We start from the raw sequence: 21,892 nt of genomic DNA, 5'->3' as shown, positions 1-21,892 counted from the left end.
CACAGCACGTGTTCAAAGTTTGTCGACATCTTTACTTTGTAAGTTCTATTTCACACTTACAACCTTGAAACCGATTTTCCACACTTCCAAACAAGTTTAGAATTGGTTCATCTGACTTTCAAGAACTATGTGATTGATCAAACCAACATTCAATCACAATCATGGGTTTATGGTTCTACCAAAACAAGTTTCGGTTCTACCTCCATGTGAGTACTACGCATAGTGACTAGGTACTAGGATCGGTTCCCCACATATAAATGGTATCTAACTTTATATGTGTTGCACATGTCCATAGGATTGGTTCCCCTTTCTTCTATAAACCTTACTGCACCCCATACAAGGATCGGTTCCCCTTGATGTACTTCATCCCTTATAAGGATCGGTTCCCTTTCCCTTACTAGGATCGGTTCCCTTTCCCCAAGGCAGACATAATCCGATCATACCACAAGTGATTACTTAAGATTGGTTTTACTAATAAAAGTTATACCAATACAAAAGTCAGGACTTTGTGAATAGTTCTACCAAGAACACAACAAGTTGTGAGCGGTTATACTCTATCGCACATATTGGTTGTTCATAACATATGCAATGAATAACAAAACCAATAACTCCTGGCAATTTCCTTTTCGGTCCACAAACAAGTTTATGAACTTACTTCCTTAGAACACATGTAAACATTGTTCCCTAGGATGAAATCCTCACCTCATACCCATACATAATCACAATAACATTCAAATGATTATGGCGATGTATTATCTACAAAGTTTAATGGTTAAGCAATAAACCTCGTATTGTATTCCTTAATATTATGTCTATCTAGAGTTCATATATGCTTCGCAGTTATGTTTTCAATATGCACGACTTGAAAGATACGTTAGGGAATGAAACAGTTCAAGTCAAATATCACTAACTCGAGTGTAAGGATGATTGTTGTCGTTGTAGCTCCTTGCTTCTTCACATCATCAAGACTTCACGATACTTGTAATGTCTCATATCCTAATGCTTTCAAGCTAACCTATATGAAGTTTAACTCTAGTACATAATCAAGCGACTCTTAACATGAGTTTTGATTTACTAAAACATGACAACAAACTTGACATATCAATGCTTGGTGGGTTCAACCGAGCAATGCTCTAACAATCTCCCTCTTTGTCAATTTTAGTGAAAAAACTCTTACATCATATGGATAAACAAATTACAAGAATTCATTTCACTTCGCTTGATTCCCGATTCAACAGCACAGTAAAACTGCTTACATTAAATCCTTAAAAATGCCGTTGTTGACATTATAATAACAAAGCTAATACTCCCCATAAGGAAGATAGGTAGATATTCAATCAGCAAGTCTTTGTTATACCAATCAATATGACATGTTACTCCCCCTTAGTTTGTGCTTTCACTCTTTCGTTAGATAAAACATTCAAGTACCAATGTTCTTTTCCTTAGTGAAACCAATTAATATAAAATCAATGCCAGTATCACTTGTTTACTCCATATATTTCTCCCCCTTTTTGTCAAAAAAATGACAAAGAAACGAAAAAATAAATTCAACACGAAAAGAATCTTACAAATCTCATAATAGACTTCCAAACCTGTAGAGTTAGGCACGAAGGTTCCACATATCATGTTCTGATAACCAATATCAAAACCGAAACTACAGGTAGTCTTATTTTGATATGTTACCAAGGAAACAATTACCCGAAAATTTTTTTCCCATTTAGTTTAGCAAACCAAAAACAACTAATCACATTAGTCCCTTTGCTAAACCGATTGTTCAAAAACAACCGCTTAATTCGATAAGACCAAAATAAAGATAAACTCCATTTTTCTCATCAGGTTCTAATTATCCATAAACTTAGACCTTTCAATTTTAAACAAACCAAATACTAGGTTAGTTAACTAGCATTTCCTTGTTTAGGCATTCGGTTAGACTTGAATAACCGAAACCTCACTTCGATAAGACAAACTAAGATCAGAATTAACTTAGTTTCTTATCCAGAATCGAATTGGACTAAACAACTCATCCCGTACACATATTATTTCGTTAAGCCATAAATAATTCATACAAACCAAAATAAATCAACTTGCATAATTATTCACCTCAACCGGAATTAATTGAAACAACATAGACATTAAAAGCACCGCAATTGCACCGTAATTTTGTAAGCCCACACCATTGAAACTATACAAAAGCAAGATAACAATAGTTTTTCTTAACCGGAACCAATTGAATCACACACACATCAATTGTACCGAAATTTTGTAAGCCTAAACGATTGATATCACACACTAAAGCAAGATAACAATAGTTTTTCTTAACAGGAACCAATTAAAACACACATCCACACACACATCACGGAATAAATATTAATTGAACCTAAATTTTTTTAAGCAAAAGCAACAAATATATATAATATAAACTCAGGCTTTTCTTAAACAGGAAAACAATTAACTAACAAGATTATTACCTCAAATTTCGCATCCACTTCTCCAATATGATAGCATCTTCGTCCAGGGAGAATTGATATCGAAATATCACCACGTTGTCATCCTTATGAATAAACAAAAGAATAACAACACACCTCAACCTTACCAGTTTTAACAATTGCAAGCAAAAGTTGAAAACCGTCGAAACACATATGCTTTTATGCTAAACCAAAACCGATTCAACATATTGTGACTTTTTCACATACTGTTTCTATTAGAACCCCTCGTAATCCTTTGATAAAACCTACATACTAGGGATAGAACTTAATCCCGCTAAATCAAAAATTCACCCAAACCATGAGGGTTCCACACGGTACTAATGTACCTTGATAATTCCTATGGCTTTCCTTAGATTTTCAAAAGTTGCTCTATCTAAGGGTTTAGTAAGAATATCATCTAGTTGACGCTCAGATGGAACGTACTCCAATTTGATAACACCATTCTCATATAATTCTCTAATAAAATGATATCTAATGTCTATGTGTTTAGTACGAGAATGTTCAACTGGATTCTCAGTCAAGCGAATAGCACTTGAGTTATCACAAAGGATGTTCATAGTTGGAATATTTATTCCATAGTCGATGAGCATCTGTTTCATCCATAATAGTTGGGTACAACATGTACCAGCAACAATGTATTTTGCTTCACAAGTTGATAAAGACTGTGAATTTTGTTTCTTGCTATGCCAAGCAACAAGATTTTGACCAACATAAAAGCAACCACCTGAGGTGCTTTTTCGATCTTCTACACATCCTGCCCAATCAACATCTGAATAGGCAACAAGATTATTGTTTGTATCCATAGAGTATGATAGACCATAATCTACAGTACCACCAACATATCTTATGATACGTTTTACAGCCTTAAGGTGTGATTCTCTAGGATTTGCTTGAAATCTGGCGCAACATCCCACACTGAAAGCAATGTCTGGCCTTGTTGCAGTTAAGTACATCAAGCTTCCGATCATGGATCTATAGAGTTTATGATCAACAAATTTTTCTCCTGGATTGGATTGAAGTTTTCCAGTAGTTGGCATTGGGGTTGCCATTAAGAGTTGACTTGTTTAGTTCGAATTTCTCAACAAGGTTCCTTGCATATTTTTCTTGAGATAGAAGAATATTGTCTTTTTGTTGTTGTATTTACAAACCAAGAAAATATGACAATTCTCCGACATTACTCATTTCGAATTCTCCACTCATAAGATTTAGAAATTCATCTGTTAGAGTTTTTGAGGTGGATCCATATATGATATCGTCTACATATATTTGAGCTATAAGGACATGGTTTCCGCACCACTTGGTAAAACTAGTTTTATCAGCACCACCTCTAGAGAATCCTTTTTGAAGTAAAAAGGATGTCAATTTGTCATACCAAGCTCGTGGAGCTTGTTTTAGACCATACAGGGCCTTCTTAAGTTTAAATACATGATCTGGGAACAATGGTTCTTCAAACCCTTTCGTTTGAGCTACGAATACTTCTTCTTTTAAATATCTGTTTAAGAATGCAGACTTGATATCCATTTGAAATAATTTAATCTTAAGATAGCAGGCATAAGCAAGTAAAAGTCTAATAGATTCCAAATGAGCAACAGGAGCAAAAGTTTCATCAAAATCAATACCTTCAATTTGAGAATATCCTTGAGCAACAAGTCTGGATTTGTTTCTGACAATTGTTTTGAATTCGTCTGATTTGTTTTTGTAGATCCACTGCGTTCCAACAATGTTGACTCCAGCTGGTTTTGGAACAAGTTCCCACACTTCTTGCCTTTTAAACTGATTGAGTTCCTCATGCATAGAGTTGACCCAAGTAGGTTCACTAAGTGCTTCCTCAATATTCTTTGGTTCTATTGACGACAGAAAACATGAATAGTGACAGACATTCTGAAGTTCTCTTCGGGTCATAACCCTTGCATTGGCATATCCAATAATGTCTTCAGTAGAGTGTCTTTGATGTACCTACTTAGCAGGTTTTTGAACACTATATTCAACATCATTAGGTTGTTCAACAATACTTTCATTATCATCTTTGTCATCAATGTCACTAATTAGAGGAACCACAGATGGTTCTTCTACAGTCTGTTTTTCTTTAATAACAGTTTCAGAGGGAGGAAGCTCTGTTGCAGTGTGGTTGTCTTGACAAAAGTCACTAATGTCATCGATAACAACATTAATAGATTCCATCATGACCTTGGTTCTGATATTGTATACCCGAAAGGCACAGCTATCAGAGGCATAACCAAGAAAATTTCCTTCATCACTTTTGGAATCAAATTTTCCTCTATGTTCCCTATCCTTGAGAATATAACATTTGCTTCCGAAAACCCTTAAGTAGCTCAGATTGGGTTTTATTCCATACCATAGTTTATATGGAGTGTTTATAGTTTTGGATCTTAAGTAAACTCAGTTTATTAGATAACAGGATGTAAAAACATCTTCCCCTCAGAAACTTAATGGTAGGTTTTTATTGTGAAGCATTACTCTTGCCATTTCTTGAATATTTCTATTCTTTCTCTCAGCTACACCATTCGATTGAGGTGTGATGGGAGCAGAGAATTGTTGGGTAATCCCTAGTTCATTACAGTATTCATATACTTTCGTATCCTTGAATTCTGTACCACGATCGCTTCTTATTTTTTTAAGCTTGCGACCTTGTTCATTCTGTATCCTGTTCACAATAATTTTGAATTCCTCAAGAGTGTCATTCTTGTTTTTTTAGAAAAGCAACCCATGTGAACCGAGTGTAATCATCTACCATTACTAAGACATACTTATTACCTCCAACAGAAGCTTGTTGGATTGGACCAAACAGATCCATATGAATAAGATCGAGAGGAGCACGAGTGACTATGTCTCGAGAAGATTTGTGTGGAATTTTTCCTTGCTTACCTTTTTGGCATGCTCCACAAACACCTTCTACTTTAGTGTTGATTTTTTGGACACCTTTGACAAGTTCACGATTAATGAGCTTTCCTAGCATACGGTAGTTGATATGACCAAAATGTTCATGCCACAAATGGGTTGACTCAACCTTAGTCAAGTTACAATACAGATTGGACAGTATATCAAGAAGGTAACAATTATTCATACTTCTACGTCCTCGAAAAATTATTTTTTCGGACTTGTCTTCAATATCACAGCCTTTCATATTGAAGATAACTTTGTTACCTTTATCACAAATTTGACTTACAGACAAAAGATTTGCTTTCATACCCTTAACGTAAACAACATCATGAATTTCAGGAATACCGAGAAGTTTGATTGTACCTTTCTTGCTAATAAGATAGATGCTTCCATCTCCGAATGTTACCGACCCTCCCTTATAGTCTTCATTCCTTGTGAACCAGGAGAGATCACCTGTCATATGTCTACTACAACCACTATCGAGGAACCACTGGAATGGTGAAGTTGTTTTTAAAGCGAAGGCTCCCAAACATTGTTCACCAGGTTTAGGAAGGACTGTTAAGAACTTATGAAGATTCAATACAACTAATCGGTTCACACTTCGTGTGATAGTCTATGGATACGAGATTGAGACAATACAACAACGAAGTATGTTTACTTGATATAAAGGTTCGGACTTAACCAAACACAATAGGATTGCTTATCAAGTAAATATGAATTAACGTTTGTGTAATTTACTTTAATTATAATAAAACAATTATAATTCGGAAAATAAAAGTAAATGACACAACACGATTTTGTTAACGAGGAAACCGCAAATGCAGAAAAACCTCGGGACCTAGTCCAGAATTGAATACTCTCAGGATTAAGCCGCTACACAAAATTACACTTAACTTCGTATAGTTGAGACCAAGTAACTAACCCTATAGTTCACCTAGTTTCGTATGTATTCCCACGCCTCCGACTTATGAATAAGTCACTTACTTGGAACAATCCCTTTGGTTCGTATTCCAAACAGAAAAGGAACAAGAAATCTGTTTGGTATCAACTCTATTCAACCAGGTGATATGAGTCGGAAAAAGTCTCTTCCGTTTATCTCAACATAAACTCCTTCGTCGGGTCTAGATCTATCTTATGTGAAATCACCCAAAGGTAATCGATTAAGATTAAGCCAACAACACCTTTAATCCGAAGAACCGTGTTGATGCCGATCTACTCAATTAATCAATCCAATATACCACAAAGATAAACCGATTATTAATTGGATCCTTTTTTACCCAAACGAATATTGTGCACACCAAAGATTATAAAACCCAAGTCAGATCTTGAATATCTTCTTTGTCTTCAAATCTTCTTAAATCTTCAATAAAAACCTGCACACAATCACTTGAATCTCTTGTGATCAATCACGCACAGAACGGAGTCTGTTAACAATGGATTATCACAAGATCGTCTTTAGAACTAACAATAGTCTAAAGATCCCTGTCGAAACTCTGAACTAGTTTGAGTGAATCTTATATCAGAAGAGAAGATTCTCAAGAATAAACAAACTAGGTGCAATCAGATTTCAACCACCGTTAGTCAATCAAATCAATCTAAAACAAAGATAAACCGCAATTATGCTACTAGGGATATTTGTGAAGTATGTTAGGGATATTTGTGAAGGTCCAAAGTAAGGACAATAATTCAATTTCCACTAAGAAATTATTTCCACTGTTTAATACACCGAATAACATATCCCTTTCGTCTGTAGTGCTAGTGAGAGATAGGCAGATCAACTCCTACCCGGAAGGATCTCCTATTTTCTTTTCTTTTTTTCACGGGGACAATATGGTTTAGTCCAAAAATTAGTCTAAAAGTACGGTTTAGTCCAGCTCGAGTTAACTCGGTACATATTTGTCCAAAATATGAGAAAGTACACTAACAACCCTTTTACAATTTAGTCCAAATATTTGCAGTTTAGTCCAAGATAACTCATGATAATGTCAACAATTTTAAATAATACACAAATAACTCAAAAACAATTTATCTTGCAAACCGCTCATCAAAAATTTACAAACTTTATATATTCGGAAAGCTCTTTCCGAGATCTACAAAAAGAGTACCCATATGACTATATAATTTTCATTTTTTCAGAATTCTAATTTAAACGGTTGTGTACAACTATGTACACTGTTGTAAAAATTCAAATAATCCAACATTCAGGCCCACATAATATGCAACATATCCATGAGGCCCACATAATATACAACTAGACAAAATACCTTACACCGTTTTGCCGCATCTTGGGATGCAAGCATAGGAACATAATTTGGGGGACTCATCTATCATCTTTGACCTTCATTACACCTGCAATTGAGATTAAAGAAAAGGCTAAGAACTCGAGATACTAGCAAATAATGTGTTTGTTGAAGTCTAAGAAACCAAGTTATAAGAAGACAAGACACTTCAGACAACAATAAATTACTATTTCCTTTAAGTTTTACACTGCAAACAACAATAAAATATGTTTTCCTTAAAGTTTTACTACTGTAAACCAAAGAATCAGCCTGGTTTTGATAAACTTAACCTTAAAGGATGAAAATTAGCCGTTAATTTTGTGCACAATTATTTTTTTGGAACATTTCTAAACAATCATTCATAGGTGTACAATTATGTGCACATTAACAATTAACAAGTGTACAGTTATGTGCACATTAACGATCAACATGTGTACAATTATGTGCATATTAACCATCAAAATGTGTAGAATTATGTGCAAATTAACGATTATGTACAACTATGTGCAATTAAACTAACATGTATAGAACAATGAGAACATTAACGATCAACGGGTGTACAACTATATGCACGTCAACTAACAAGTGTACGACTATGTGTACCTTACGATTAACATGTGTACAATCATGTGCACATTAAGAATCAACATGTGTCCAACTATGTACACATTACCAAAATAGGCATACCAGAATCAGCAAGGTAAAAGATATGTTATAAAAAATAAAAGACATAATATAACTGGTAGGAGAGAGAAATTACCCTGCAAGCCAAGTGTCAAACAATTGCTTAGAAAATCCACATCCTTTCTCAACAGTTGCAGGTTCCTGAATAGATCCGAAAACCATCAGAGTAATCGGCTCGAAGCCAATTTCATTTCTTATTATCTGCAATTTATTGCAATAATAACAATATAATTACCATCTATGTAAGTCTTGAGAAAGACTCTTGTTTGGCGCATGTGGAACTGATCTCCATAAAAGCCTTTCTCAAGCTTTCAAGAGACTGAAAGCATTAACAGTTGAATTGCTTATTCTTCTCGATCATCTTTAGGTAGTACATGTCCCCGGGATTAAAAAACGATGAGCAATCGTTGGCAACAGAACCAACTTTGAGTCATGGTTTCGACAAATTAATTCTGATAGCAAAAACAACATTAAAATCATTAAAAAGTCACCCACATCTTAGTGGTACAAAAGTACGACAACATTACCATTTAACAAACATTATAGCAAGCCCAATACATCACAAACATCACTTATCCATTCACAGTTCTACTAAATTGTTCTAAAATCAAACAATCCACTATATAAAAATTTAAAATTCTGTAATACCAAACCAGTTCAACTAAAAGTATCCAAAAGCAAAAAATCCATAACAAACCTCTTGAATGCCATAAGATCACTGTAGTAGATAAATCTGAATGCAAATACTAGCTTCATAGTTTCTTGGACATAATCAATGCAGAAAAAAGTGCACGACTTATAACCAGTATGATAAAACTGGTGTACACCGCGTAAAACTAGGGTACACCGCGTAAAACTGGTGTACAAATAAGTACATCACGTATAGTGAAATAAAACTGGCTTACCTTGTCGCTTGAACCAGGTATTCACAAAGGACTAAAATCCAATTAAGTTGTCGAAATTGCAAGCCATATTATACATTCTCATTTGAAGATATTAGGAACTTCACCGTCGTCATTAACACCAGCTTCCCCCTGAGTTAACATCACATATCACATTAGAGAAGAAAACAGAAAATAACAAATAAATCGCATCTTGTCAAGTTTGGAATACATGAAAGAAAAAAGTTGTCTGGAATTCAACCTAAAACTTATCAAGCAATTGGAATACATGGGATACAGTAGACATATCCTCCGCAATGAACCTGTAAAAGAATGACATTTACATTAGGCAATAATTAAGTCTTTAAACCATCCAAAAGCGAGAGAAAAAAAATTATAAAGCTAATATTCGTGTTTTAAAGATACCTTTCCGAAAAACTATTCCGATAAAAGAGAAAAAAAAAATTAGTTTATGAATGGTACATGCTTTATCCAAGATATGCACCATTTTCTCTTATAGAACCATTGGATTCGTGTAATAAAGGTATCTCCGATTCAATTTACTAATAAAACTAATAGAGGTGTTAAATATTATGTGGACATTAAGAATCAACCTGTGCACAATTATGTACACATTAAGAATCAAAATATGTACAATTATGTACACATTAAGCCTCCCTACTGCCTAAACGAATCTATGAAAAGAGAAGACTCCTACTAAGGTCCTGATCTTAACCCTGCACCTTCCACCGAACTCGATTGTTGCACATATTATGGTTTTGCTGAAAGAAAGAAATTACAGGAAAGGAAACCCAACTAATAGAAATGGGCGTATACCTTTTGGAAATCAACTATCTACAATCTAGTTATTTAGCAAGCCTTCTAATTCGAAAAGAGTCTTAGATACAAATAGAACCAAATACAATATAATCTCCATGTCCCTAAAAAGTCGAATGGTTGTCTGTAGTACAACTGGTAAATTTAGGATGGAGCCTGGACTAAACACAACCTGACGGCGATGAAGAATGTTTTGGGCACCATCCGCCTCTAAATTGTGGACTGAAAATAACAACTTTACAACTTAAAATAATCACTATGTTAAGAAAACAAAGCAGCAAGACACTGGATACAACTCCAAACTATTCGAATATACTAGCATGCATAGAAAAATATATACAATTATTAAAATAATCTGTTTACCCTCACTGGCCAGTTCCGCCCTTCTAGTTCAGGAGCACTATTTTCATGCATATACTAATCCTTAGTAAATTCTTCCATTAGTGTATGCCGACTTTCATTTAACTAACTGTACCAGATAAATCAAGTGAGAAGATGTTAGAGGACCGCTAAACATGGTGAATACTTAAGATATGTAATCATATAAACAACAAACTGGTGTTCGTTCTGCAAATATATTAAAAGGAAGGTATCCTATTGAACGTATCAAGCTAGCTTTAATAGAACATAATAGAGAGAAAAAGAATTGCGCCGCACAAAGCAATGTAAAATAAAGGGTCTATCAAAAACAATCAGTTTGCAATAAAAATTAAACTAGATGAAAACTTATTAGGCATAAATGATGCAGCTACAACAAATGATTAATAACTATTTTGATAGCTTTCAAGTTACAATACATAATGTATAGCAACTATTCGATGTTATATCTAAGTTGTTATCATCACTAACGGAAACTAAACACTATATACTTGTGCAATATAACAATTTGACCAGCACGTTTCTATATATTCTCCCAGTATATTACTGTATGCTCAACTTTTTAACACAAGAGGGATATAGAATGGGTACTCTAAAGCTATTAATCTCATCTATTTTTTAATTTGTTCCTTGTGAATTATATATAAAAATCAATTATATCTTAAAATGAAATCAATGGATATAAGAATTCTTACAATAACTTCTTGAAATCTGCATACAAGAATATTAAGTATCAATACTTGGATCGAAGACGATCAACAATCAAAACCAATTCTTAAAAAAATTATAAACCTTGAATAGATCTTATACAAATCTAGAATTTCCAAAAAATAAAATAATTATACATCTAATGGATCCGTGAACTTAAACACAAAACTAACCACAAATACACATCTACCAATCAAAATAGCATCTGATAACCAATCACAAAAATACCTAAAGTATCGCAAAAGAAGTTACAGCAAGATTTCAGAAGAAAATGTTAAAATCAAACAATTGATCTAAAATAAAATGAATTTTGAACAAGATTTTGATGAAATTTTACCAGATCTGTTTGTTTTGAGATCTTCTTCCAAAGATTCCTCACGACTGAGAGAGAGGGGAAAGACAGAGATGCGTAAAATGATTTAAACCTGATCGTGAATCGAAATTTGAGCTGAAATTTTATCAAAATCATATCAGGAGTACATGGGGAGCTCTTTCGAGTTTGGAAATTGAAACTGATTACGGAGAGGAAATGCCACATTTACTATTGATGGGTATTTGTATCATCCAAAATGTTAACTTTGGACTGAATCGTCCCTAAATGGACTGATTCGTCTCAAATTATGTAAATTTGGATCACCTAGTACTAGACCTGATAACACTGGATTAGAATGTCTAAAGCCCAACCAATACGAGATTAAACGTTAATTTCTATTTTTTATCAAAATGAGATGAGAATCGTATCGTTCGGATGGCGGCGTAAGATTTTTGATCGAGTTGCCAAACGCTTCAGGTTCAGGAATACATCGTCTCCATGGGCAAATTTGGGACTAGAAAAGTAAAAAACAAGACCAATCGTTATTTCTCGTCTTCACCTATGCTATCGGAAACAGCGACGACACTATAAAATAAATATTTTAGAAGGGGAAAACAAATAAAATCTTTTAGAAGGGGAAAACGTTGAGAGGAAGCATTCCAGAAATTTCTACTGATGAAGCTTTACCTGCCCTCTAGGTTTTCAAATTTTGTTCTACAAAATTTATTCATCGTTTGAATCAAATTCGAATTCGAATCTCTGTTTGGTTTTTCATTGTTTACTCAATCTTTAAGGAGGATTCCTATACGTAAGGTATTATTCCATCAGATCCTTTTCCCAATTCAAACAATTTGGTACTTAGTTGAAGAAATTTCAAAAACTTGGTGAGCTTCTTGTAGTTGATCTTTTTGTGGAGTCATTAGGTTAAGCTGAAGGGAAATCTTGAAAACACTATGACGATTCCTGAATCAGGATGTTATATGGACAATGAGACAAGTTGTTTGCCTTGTACACCGGAGGAAGAGAAACGGGTTGTTGACGAATTAACAAAAGAGGCAGAATCTAATTTGAAAGAGGGGAATTTGTATTATGTTTTATCTAACAGGTATTTTTTTTCTCTGTTTACATATATTTGTATTTGCATGTGATTAATACGCCCATAAGAAAGAAAAGCTGAGTTTCCAACACCGCTGAAGAGATGGGATTTGTAGACCAAAGTAGATATATATGGATATCTATTGAAAAAACAATTAAACCTTTCCCAATCCCACACCTAACATTGCATCAAAACCCTGAAATTGTACGATGAATGTGAAGAACTTGCGTAGGAACAGATTTGGTGTTTCACTAGTCTTTTATAAACTGTTGAATGCATTTTAATCTAGGTCTTTATACTGCTATGTGTCTGCAGGTGGTATATGGATTGGCTGAGATACACTGGGCAAGACACGGGTGATGATATGTTTGGTCATTTCATTGGTCCTCTTTCTCGCAATGGGGTTGACTCAAAGACACCTATTAGACGACCTGGACAAATTGATAATTCCCATTTACTTTTGGATGGGAGTGATATTGATGGGATTGATTTGGACATGCATAGAACCTTGGAAGAAGGGCGTGATTATGTTTTGGTACCTCAAGAAATTTGGAAGAAATTTCACGATTGGTAAGATTTATGTATATACCTCAGATTTTGCAAGTTCAGTGGCGCAAATTATTCTGCTTAAAATTTCATGGCTCGCTTTGAGATATTCTAGTCTGTTTTTCCCTACATGCAGTTCCAAGAATGCACCTGATTTTCTCGATTATTGTGGTACCTTACACGATAACTTGCAACTTCTGATGTTATTCTATCCCCAGGTACAAAGGTGGACCAGCACTCCCTAGAAAACTTATTTCTCATGGTGTTGCTCACAAGAGTTATTCTGTGGAGGTCTATCCTCTTTCTTTGAAGTTAACTGATTCTAGAGATGACAAAAAGTATATTATCCGGATAAGTAAGAAGGTATCAATTATTAAGATCCTCTGTTAATGACTCTTGTCACTATAGCACTTGAATAAGAATTTAGATTCCGTAGAATTTGTTTGGCTAGATCTGCTTATCTGGATATGTACACTGTAACAGGAATCTGTGCGTGCACTTTACAACAAGGTTTGCAGTCTTCTTGATCTTGACCCAGAGAAGGTATATATCCCCTTGCTTTGTTTTATTCTTGGGCTGATATTGCTGTCAGGATATTATTACAAGTAGTAAGAATTTACCTTTTCAGGTTGGTATCTGGGACAACTTCAATGGCAGGAAACATAAATTGTTGACTGTTTCCGATGAAGACCTGGAAGAAGCTTGCCTGCAAATTGACCAGGATGTGAGTTCCTTGGAAACAGTAACTTAACAGTTAATGATATTTAGAATCCTTATAAACAAGCACCAAAAAAAAAAAACATTGCCAAAACAGATATCCCCCATTTTAGGAAGATTATTAACCTAAATTGCACGAATGCCATCGACCACATGGGAGCTTAGTTAGCAATTTGGCGAATTATTCACGAATAATTTATGAATACTACCAAATATTTTGGGAACTACTAAAGGTGCTCTCATTTGGAACCCCGTTTTAGAAACTCTTTTTGCAAACCAAAAGATTTAAACGTGCATTATGCAAATTTTGTCCAGTTCGTCCAAATATTTGGGTCCACTAGTTTCTTTACATCTCATTTGGGAACTTTATCTGTGTTAGTAAATTTAGGGGGTCCACCCCACGAAATAAGGTGCACTGCTTAGTAGTTTGATTTGGTTGGGAATACAGGAATGTCACGTATTTCCGAGTTTTTCCTGAATCACGCATTTTTAAGCGAATAGTTGACCACGTTTACATTTTGCTTCTGATTAGTATGCGGATTTTTCCTGGTCCGAATTTTTACCGTATGGCGAATTGCTAACTAGGCACAGGACTATGGGAGTAGGTCTCACTAAAAAGCCCTAAAATAGAAAACCGGTTTTGGCGATGTTTAGATTCACAGTGTATGAATAGTATTTTTTTTTTTGTATTTATACATTATTACATCATGTTCAGATTCCTTGCACCTTTGGAAAGCATTTCCCCAAAGTTGGTCATATCCATTTGGGTCTTTATTGGTAATTCCATCCTGCAGATTCTCTTGGAAGTGCAAAGTGAAGGATTTCACAGTTCTCGTTCAGGGATGGACTCAACAGGAAATGAATTAGCTTTGGTAGCAGTTGATCCTCCATCAACATCTATATCAATTGCTGGAGGCCCTGCAGTTTCTAACTCCAATGGCTACTCATCGGGATTTGGATATAATATTATTAAAGGACATGGTTTGAACTTGCCATTTACCACTGCAGACGATGGAAATGATATATTGAGCAGCGTGAAAAAGTGTGGTGGAGGAGGGTTGGCTGGTTTGCAGAACCTTGGAAATACTTGTTTTATGAACAGTGCTCTCCAATGTCTAATACACACGCCTCCCTTGGTTGAGTATTTCCTGCAGGACTACACTGAGGAGATCAACAAGCAAAATCCTTTAGGATTGCATGTACAGACTTTTTTCACTTTTTTAGTTATCTCCTTACTATATCTCACTAAACATTTTTATTCTTTTCGAATTGCTTTCAATTCCTATTCACTCTGGACTTTTATGTTTCTTTTAGTATTATATACCTCGTAAGGTTTCTAATTCTGTTCCAGCTGTGCAGGGCGAGCTTGCAATTGCATTTGGTGAGTTGCTGAGGAAAATATGGTCCTCTGGACGGGCACCAATTGCTCCCCGTGCATTTAAGGGAAAGCTTGCTCGTTTTGCTCCTCAGTTTAGCGGATATAACCAGCACGACTCACAAGTTAGTACAGATTCAGAAACTTCCACTCTCACTTGCTAATTGTTTTATTATGGCTTGGGAGGCCTTTAGCCAGTTTACACAGGTATTTAATGTAACTTCATATTCTGTTGGTTGCTTGACTTGGTTTTCTGCAGGAACTTCTTGCTTTCTTATTGGATGGACTGCATGAAGATTTGAATCGTGTCAAGAAGAAGCCCTACATTCAAGCGAAGGATGCAAATGGCCGGCCTGATTGGAAAGTAGCTAATGAATGTTGGCAAAACCACAAAGCTCGAAATGATTCCGTAATTGTAGATGTTTGCCAAGTAAGTGGCTCTTATTTATTTTTTAATATTTTCAGATCTAGAATGAAACCTTTCAATTTATCAGCTACTTGAAACTCCTTACTGAATGGATTTTATTCGTGATTAGTCTATCTATTCACATTTCTAGATACTAGTAGTCCGCGCTTAGGTGCGTCTTGGAATCATTAAAATTCAATTACTATGCTTTTAATGCTTCACAAGCTCTGAAGGTGTTTTATACAGATAAGATGAGACATTATTTGTGGTTCACATCAACAGCTTTTTCCTTAATCAATTTTTTAATTTTTTGAGCAAAAGCCGCAAAGTCCGTCTGTTTCTAATTGTTTCCAAAAACTTATGAGGGTTTTTCAATGTAATTTTAAATACCTGATTGTATTTTTGGTTTTATGTTGTATGTTCAAGATCAACTTAATGCATTTATTAGTTTGAGTTACTCCCAGCATGTGCAAATATATTTTCAGTTGAATCAGTATGGCCACTTACAATACGAAATGGGTGTCAATTATCAGGGTCAATACAAGTCAACACTGGTTTGCCCAAGCTGCAGCAAGATATCAGTAACTTTTGACCCCTTCATGTACTTATCACTCCCATTGCCATCTACTGTCACGAGGTCTATGACGATAACTGTTCTGTATGGTGATGGAGGTGCTCTTCCCATGCCTTTCACTGTTTCTGTTTTAAAACACGGTTGCGTGAAGGATCTCATTCAGGCCTTGAGTGATGGTCCTGATGGATGCTGCTTAAAGAGTGATGAAAAATTATTGCTTGCAGAGGTACATTAGTGAATATCCTTTACATGGATTTCTGATTATTTTTATACTTTGATTTGGGTGATCCATAAATGTTATGCTGACACAATAGGTTTCTTTCAGGTTGATGACCATCACATACATCGGTACCTGGACAACCCCTATGAACAATTATCTAGTATAAAAGATGATGATCACATTGTAGCCTATAGAGTTCCTAAAGTGCCAGAGAAATTAACTAGGCTTGAAATAATCTTCCGAAGTAAACAAAAGTAAGTTCCTTGGTTGGATTGAATCATTTTGACTAGTTTATGTGTATATCGTGATTCGTAATGATTTAGATCCAAGGTGTCTCTCTCTCTCTCTCTCTCCTTTTTTTTTCTTTCTTTCTTGGTGTGTTCCTTCTGTGGTCGGAAGCGTTATCTTTATGCAAAATAGGTTGGAATAGAACTGTGATATTCATTTAGTGGTGTGTTTTGGCTAGAACTACGATTATGTTCTCTTATTGCACCATCTTGATTTGTTCTATCTTTTAAGAAAATTACTTATGGTTGATATGATTGTTTTATCCCTCAGTTGACTAGATATTTGCTTACAGATGTATGTCAGACATATCCAATGGGGCGGATTCAGAGCTTTTGGGAACACCATTAGTTTCTTGTTTTGCTGACGGCCTGCTTACTGGAGCTGACATTCAACCTTTGGCTCATAAGATGCTTGTGCCTTTGATGAGAACAACATCTGCTTCTCCTTCGAATCAGGTCCAGACAAATGCTGCTTCCGGAGATGCCATGGAACTTGAGGAGGCATTTAATGGGGATTCTTCGCCTTTCCATCTCTGGTTAACTGATGAGAAGGGTACGTCCTGCCATCCTATTGACACTGCACGCTTCTTCGAACAGGGTCAAACTGTAAGGGTTCTCTTGGAATGGTCTGACCGAGTACGTGAGTTGTATGATGTTAGCTACATAGAGAATCTTCCAGAGGTTTACAAGACGACAGGGTATATTGCCAAAAAAAATAAGCATGAAGCTATTTCCTTGTTTTCATGCTTGGAAGCCTTCTTGAAAGAGGAACCCCTAGGACCTGATGACATGTGGTAGGATATTCTGACACCCCCCCTCTTTGGTTTTGCACTTATTTTAAATCCACATTGTAAGAATGTGATTGTTGATCCAGTTGTAATATGTACGGGTCATGAGAACTCTCACGTTCTGTTGGTGTGCCTCAAATGGTTGTTCATAATCAACCCCACAAACATATGAGCAGGTTGCAACTTGCAAGGTTGCTAACCGGTCTCATTGTCCACCTTGCTCTTTTTTCCGTATTTTAATCATTTAATTTATTGGTTAATGCTAGGTATTGCCCTGCCTGTAAGGAGCACCGACAGGCTACAAAGAAGCTAGACTTATGGAGACTACCGGAAATTCTTGTTTTTCACTTGAAACGATTCTCTTATAGCCGTTATCTGAAGAACAAGCTTGATACTTTTGTGAACTTTCCAGTTCGGAATCTTGATATAAGCAAGTATGTGATGAGCAAGGATGATCCTCCTCAATCTCATGTGTATGAGCTCTATGCCATCAGTAATCACTATGGTGGCCTAGGTGGAGGCCATTACTCGGCATATGCGAAGGTACGGACTGGACTAGATTTGCTTTTTTCATTGTTATTTGATTGCGTATCCGTTCTCATCATTATTTACGTCCACAATGCTGATGGACTTGGACTTACTTGGCGATTTGAATAGGACTAATGCTCTTAATGTTGATTTTGTTTTGAATGTCTCAGCTTGAGGGAGACAAATGGTACCATTTTGATGACAGCCACGTTTCTTCCGTAAGTGAAGATGAAATCAAGACGTCAGCAGCTTATGTGCTGTTCTATCGAAGAGTTGAGAAGCCAGTATCTGTTGTAGGAGATGCATCCAACATCTGAATGCTGCCCTTGTTTTGGGGAATGTGATTTTTATTTATTTTTTTGGCCTGTCAAATAGGTTCTAATATGTTATTCATTTATAATCAACCGCTACGAGTCACGAACATCAAGTAACATTAAGGGGGTTTCTTGTAGTTACTGTTTTTAGTCAGACAGCAATCAACTTGGTTTTGGTGGATACGAAGGTGCAACAGAAGAAAAAGGTGGGAGTCGGGTGGAGAAATACGGCTTATTTTACTTGGCTAAATTCTGAGATAATTGTTCCCGCATCAGATGTTCCAGGGGCTTACTGGATTGGATTTGGGGATAGAAAAATAGAAATGATCAGTATCATTCACCCATTGTTTGTATATTCTATGCAAATGCAGTTTTTTTTTTCTTTCCCGGAGCATGTCTTGTGTTTTGCTTTGGATTGGGGTGTAATATCACGACCACATGTTCAAACATCGAATTTCTCAGCCGGTACAAGCTGCTTGCCTCGGATTCCATGAGAGCTTCCAATAAGAATTAGAATAAAATTTCCTTTAGGTACTCGTAGCAGTAGCCTCTTTAACTCTGGATTGAGACTAATAGTCTCCATATGGCTAGGATATCATTTCGAGATTTTATATCCGTTGCATTCTGGTTTATCTTTCCTTCGGGGATGAATCGCTGTGCTGTGGAAAATGCATCATTCCTAAAATCCGGGCGAAGCTCATTGAAATTTGCAATTATGATGCAACAAAGGGTTCATAGTTTTTAACTGGTTTTTGTTTCTTTAGGAAACGACCAAATCATATAATCTTGGCCGCCAATTGGTAACCCGTGGGGATTTCACTTTCCTTTTGAGGTTCTTTGATACAGTAATAACAATCCAGAAATTTGAGAACCTCAGTCATTTGACACTAATTTCATCCAACGCATTCACTAGCGAAAGTAAACATGACGATCCTTTCTTAAGCCACAATGGTTGCAGTTGCATATTTCTTGCTAACCACATCCAGGAAGATCTAGCGATTAATAAAGCATAAACATTCAAGATGCAAAATAAATACAAGTAATGAAGAAGTAAACAAGAACACAATAATATAATGTGGTTCGGCTTTATAAATCTACTACATTCACAATGAAGAAGACTAAATCTTATTTATGAGGGTCTTACCCTTTTGTGGATTAAAATATCTCTCAAACTTCTAACTCTCTCTTTCTCTTTCTAGCTTTCTGTGGAGTAGAACCATTCTTTAGAGCAGAACCATTCAAGATTACATGTCCATTTTCTTCTACATGGACAGGTATTTATAGGCAAAGCAAACTTGTAAAGGTATATGATAAGATACTTTTGGACCTATGTTGATAGGATACGTCTCTTTATCGCTCGAACTAGCTATGTTACATCTAAGGCTGCACAGGAACCGAACGGGAACCGGAGAACCGAACTAGAACCGTTAAATCAGAACCGGAACCGGCTAAGGCGGTACAGGGAATGGTTCCCATTTTCAGAACCGGTGTATAAGAGTGCAGGTACCGATTCTGCTATGATTCCCGACCGAACCGGTACCTAAAGTACCGATTAATATAAACCGTTGATAAATTTATAGAATTAAATCTGGGCTATTCATTTTAGGTTAAGATTAAAAATATCTCTTTCGCAGTTTGGTTCACTTCATCTCTGTTGTTGTTTTTTTTTTTTTTTCTTCCTCCTCCTCGTACCACCAGTTTCTTTTTCTCCGTGCAGAAAATGATGATGAATTGAAAATCCAAATAAGCCTTCTCCTTACTTCTCCCTTTGAATTTGTGATTTCTTTCTTTCGTTGTTAAAGGAATAGAAATTGGTGGTAGCTATTGCTTATTGTCTGCAGGGTTCCATGCCCAAGCTAATTGGTATATCGCACCACTCTTTCTTCAGGTAACACTACTCATCGTGTTGCTCCTCTTTCGGGTAGCACCATCCTTCGTATTGCATCCATTTTGGGTCGTACCGTTCATTACCTTTAGTCCGAGCTCATGATACGATGTACCTTTGTTTACATATGTATCGCATCTCTTCCGATACCGTTTTTCTTTTAGACTTGACCGTCAGTATGATTTGACCTTATACGTGTCCTTCATGAGGTGGAGCGGCAGATATCTTGATTCTGGTGTAATCACCTTTTGGGCCCTTATTCGATGTATCTCTCTCACCTTCTTATCATGTGATCACCTCTTGTGATGCTTACACATGGTGATCGGATATTTACCTTCATAGTTTGCTCCTTTTCTTTTCATCTTACCGGGGTACGACCGGAAGAAAACATCTATCTGGCTTTCCACCTTCGCCACGTCCATAAATTTCTTCTACGTCGTCGTCTTTAATGCACTATGACCTGCTGGACTTGAGGCAGCGGTTAACAGGCGTGTTATTTTACTTTCTATATATAATACTCCTAGGAAAGAGTGTCATATTCATTTCATCACTTCTTCTGCAGAATTCTCAGAACTTTTGTTCTCTTTCCTTCCCTGTCTTTTCCTGTTCTTATTTTATCCTCATATTTATAAAAACTATGTCCGGAAGAAGTCCTTCATCGTCTCTCCCACCAAAACGGTAAGTCTTTTTCTTTTAAGGTTGTTTCCTGTGTTTGCATTCATCATCACTGTTATTGATGTTACCACCATTTATGGGTTTATTTCTATCAGCCTTTGGATTTATTTCTTTGAAACTTCCAATTTTGGTTCTTTTTAGTTATTGTTTCCGTTGTTTGATTCTTTTCCAGTGAACCTTTTCAGTTGCGGGGATAGGAGACCTGCTTCTAAGCCTCCAAGCACCAACAAACCTTATGATATGGACGATGCCGAGTACCTAGAAAACCTAAAAGTAAAGTATCATCTGCAAAGGTTCAAAATTTCTTATGCTCATCCTGATAAATAGGCAGGGATTCTGACCCGTGACATCGCCCTGCAACCTTGCGGTCCAAACGAGATCATGGTCACCGAGGTCAGCTAGAGGCGGGGCTTCATCTTCCCTTGTATTGCCCATTGAATTCCTTTCAGTATGAGGTTCTTTCTCATATTAACCCTCAGAGGGCTGTGTTCCAACCTAATGGCAATTTCTGGCGTATTCTTCATGAATGTGCTCGCCGCAACAAGGGTAAAGTTTCTAAGCATGATAAGAACGAGTTTGTTCCTGATCAACGCGATCTGTATACTCCAAAGAATTTTGGGAAGAACTATTGGTGTCACCAGCTCGGGGACAAGTTTGATAGTTTTGGTGTGGGTATTTCAAAGACTCGTCGTGCTTTGAGGGGTCCTTTGATCCTTTCTGATTTAGATCCTCCTAACTCCAGTAATCTCACTCTTCGCAAGATCAATGACCCGAAATGGTTTCTAGTTCCCCTCCGAATCGAGAGTCCCTGGTTTATGGTTGGGACGACGTTGGTGGCGTCCTTTCTGATCTTCCCGATGTGCATGGTCATTTTCCGGCTTATAAGCCATGGGAGCTTAAGTGGGTTGTTGCTCCTGCTCGTAAGCTCTGAGTGCAGACTGTTCGAGCTGCTGAGGATACTAAGGTAGAAAATACTGCTTTAATCTTAAGGTATATATATATACCTTGACACTG

General features: G+C 36.3%; 1 protein-coding gene and 1 long non-coding RNA gene across 2 annotated transcripts; one reads left to right on the top strand and one right to left on the bottom strand.

Annotated features, from left to right (window-relative positions):
* Window positions 1-7,421: 7,421 nt before the first annotated feature.
* Window positions 7,422-11,657, bottom strand: LOC113303679. The gene is made up of 6 exons (XR_003337667.1): window positions 11,492-11,657; window positions 9,494-9,554; window positions 9,256-9,384; window positions 8,586-8,802; window positions 8,427-8,491; window positions 7,422-7,736 (listed from the first exon to the last, which is right to left on the bottom strand). It is a non-coding gene; the product is annotated as an uncharacterized LOC113303679 (long non-coding RNA).
* A 418-nt stretch (window positions 11,658-12,075) lies between these two features.
* LOC113301586 (ubiquitin carboxyl-terminal hydrolase 9-like) lies at window positions 12,076-18,802 on the top strand. Its single transcript, XM_026550363.1, has 14 exons — window positions 12,076-12,280; window positions 12,391-12,572; window positions 12,879-13,133; window positions 13,328-13,472; window positions 13,593-13,652; window positions 13,738-13,833; window positions 14,621-15,025; window positions 15,186-15,326; window positions 15,461-15,631; window positions 16,141-16,407; window positions 16,507-16,655; window positions 16,982-17,482; window positions 17,743-18,019; window positions 18,175-18,802. The coding sequence occupies exons 2-14, from the start codon at window positions 12,421-12,423 to the stop codon at window positions 18,319-18,321; spliced, it is 2,766 nt and encodes a 921-aa protein (XP_026406148.1). The 5' UTR covers window positions 12,076-12,280; window positions 12,391-12,420; the 3' UTR covers window positions 18,322-18,802.
* Window positions 18,803-21,892: the final 3,090 nt, after the last annotated feature.

The sequence above is a fragment of the Papaver somniferum genome, chromosome 8, assembly GCF_003573695.1.
Source record: "Papaver somniferum cultivar HN1 chromosome 8, ASM357369v1, whole genome shotgun sequence".
In the NCBI taxonomy this organism is placed as follows: domain Eukaryota; kingdom Viridiplantae; phylum Streptophyta; class Magnoliopsida; order Ranunculales; family Papaveraceae; genus Papaver; species Papaver somniferum.
Note: the sequence above shows the minus strand (reverse complement) of the source record. Positions and strands in the feature narration are given on the sequence as shown.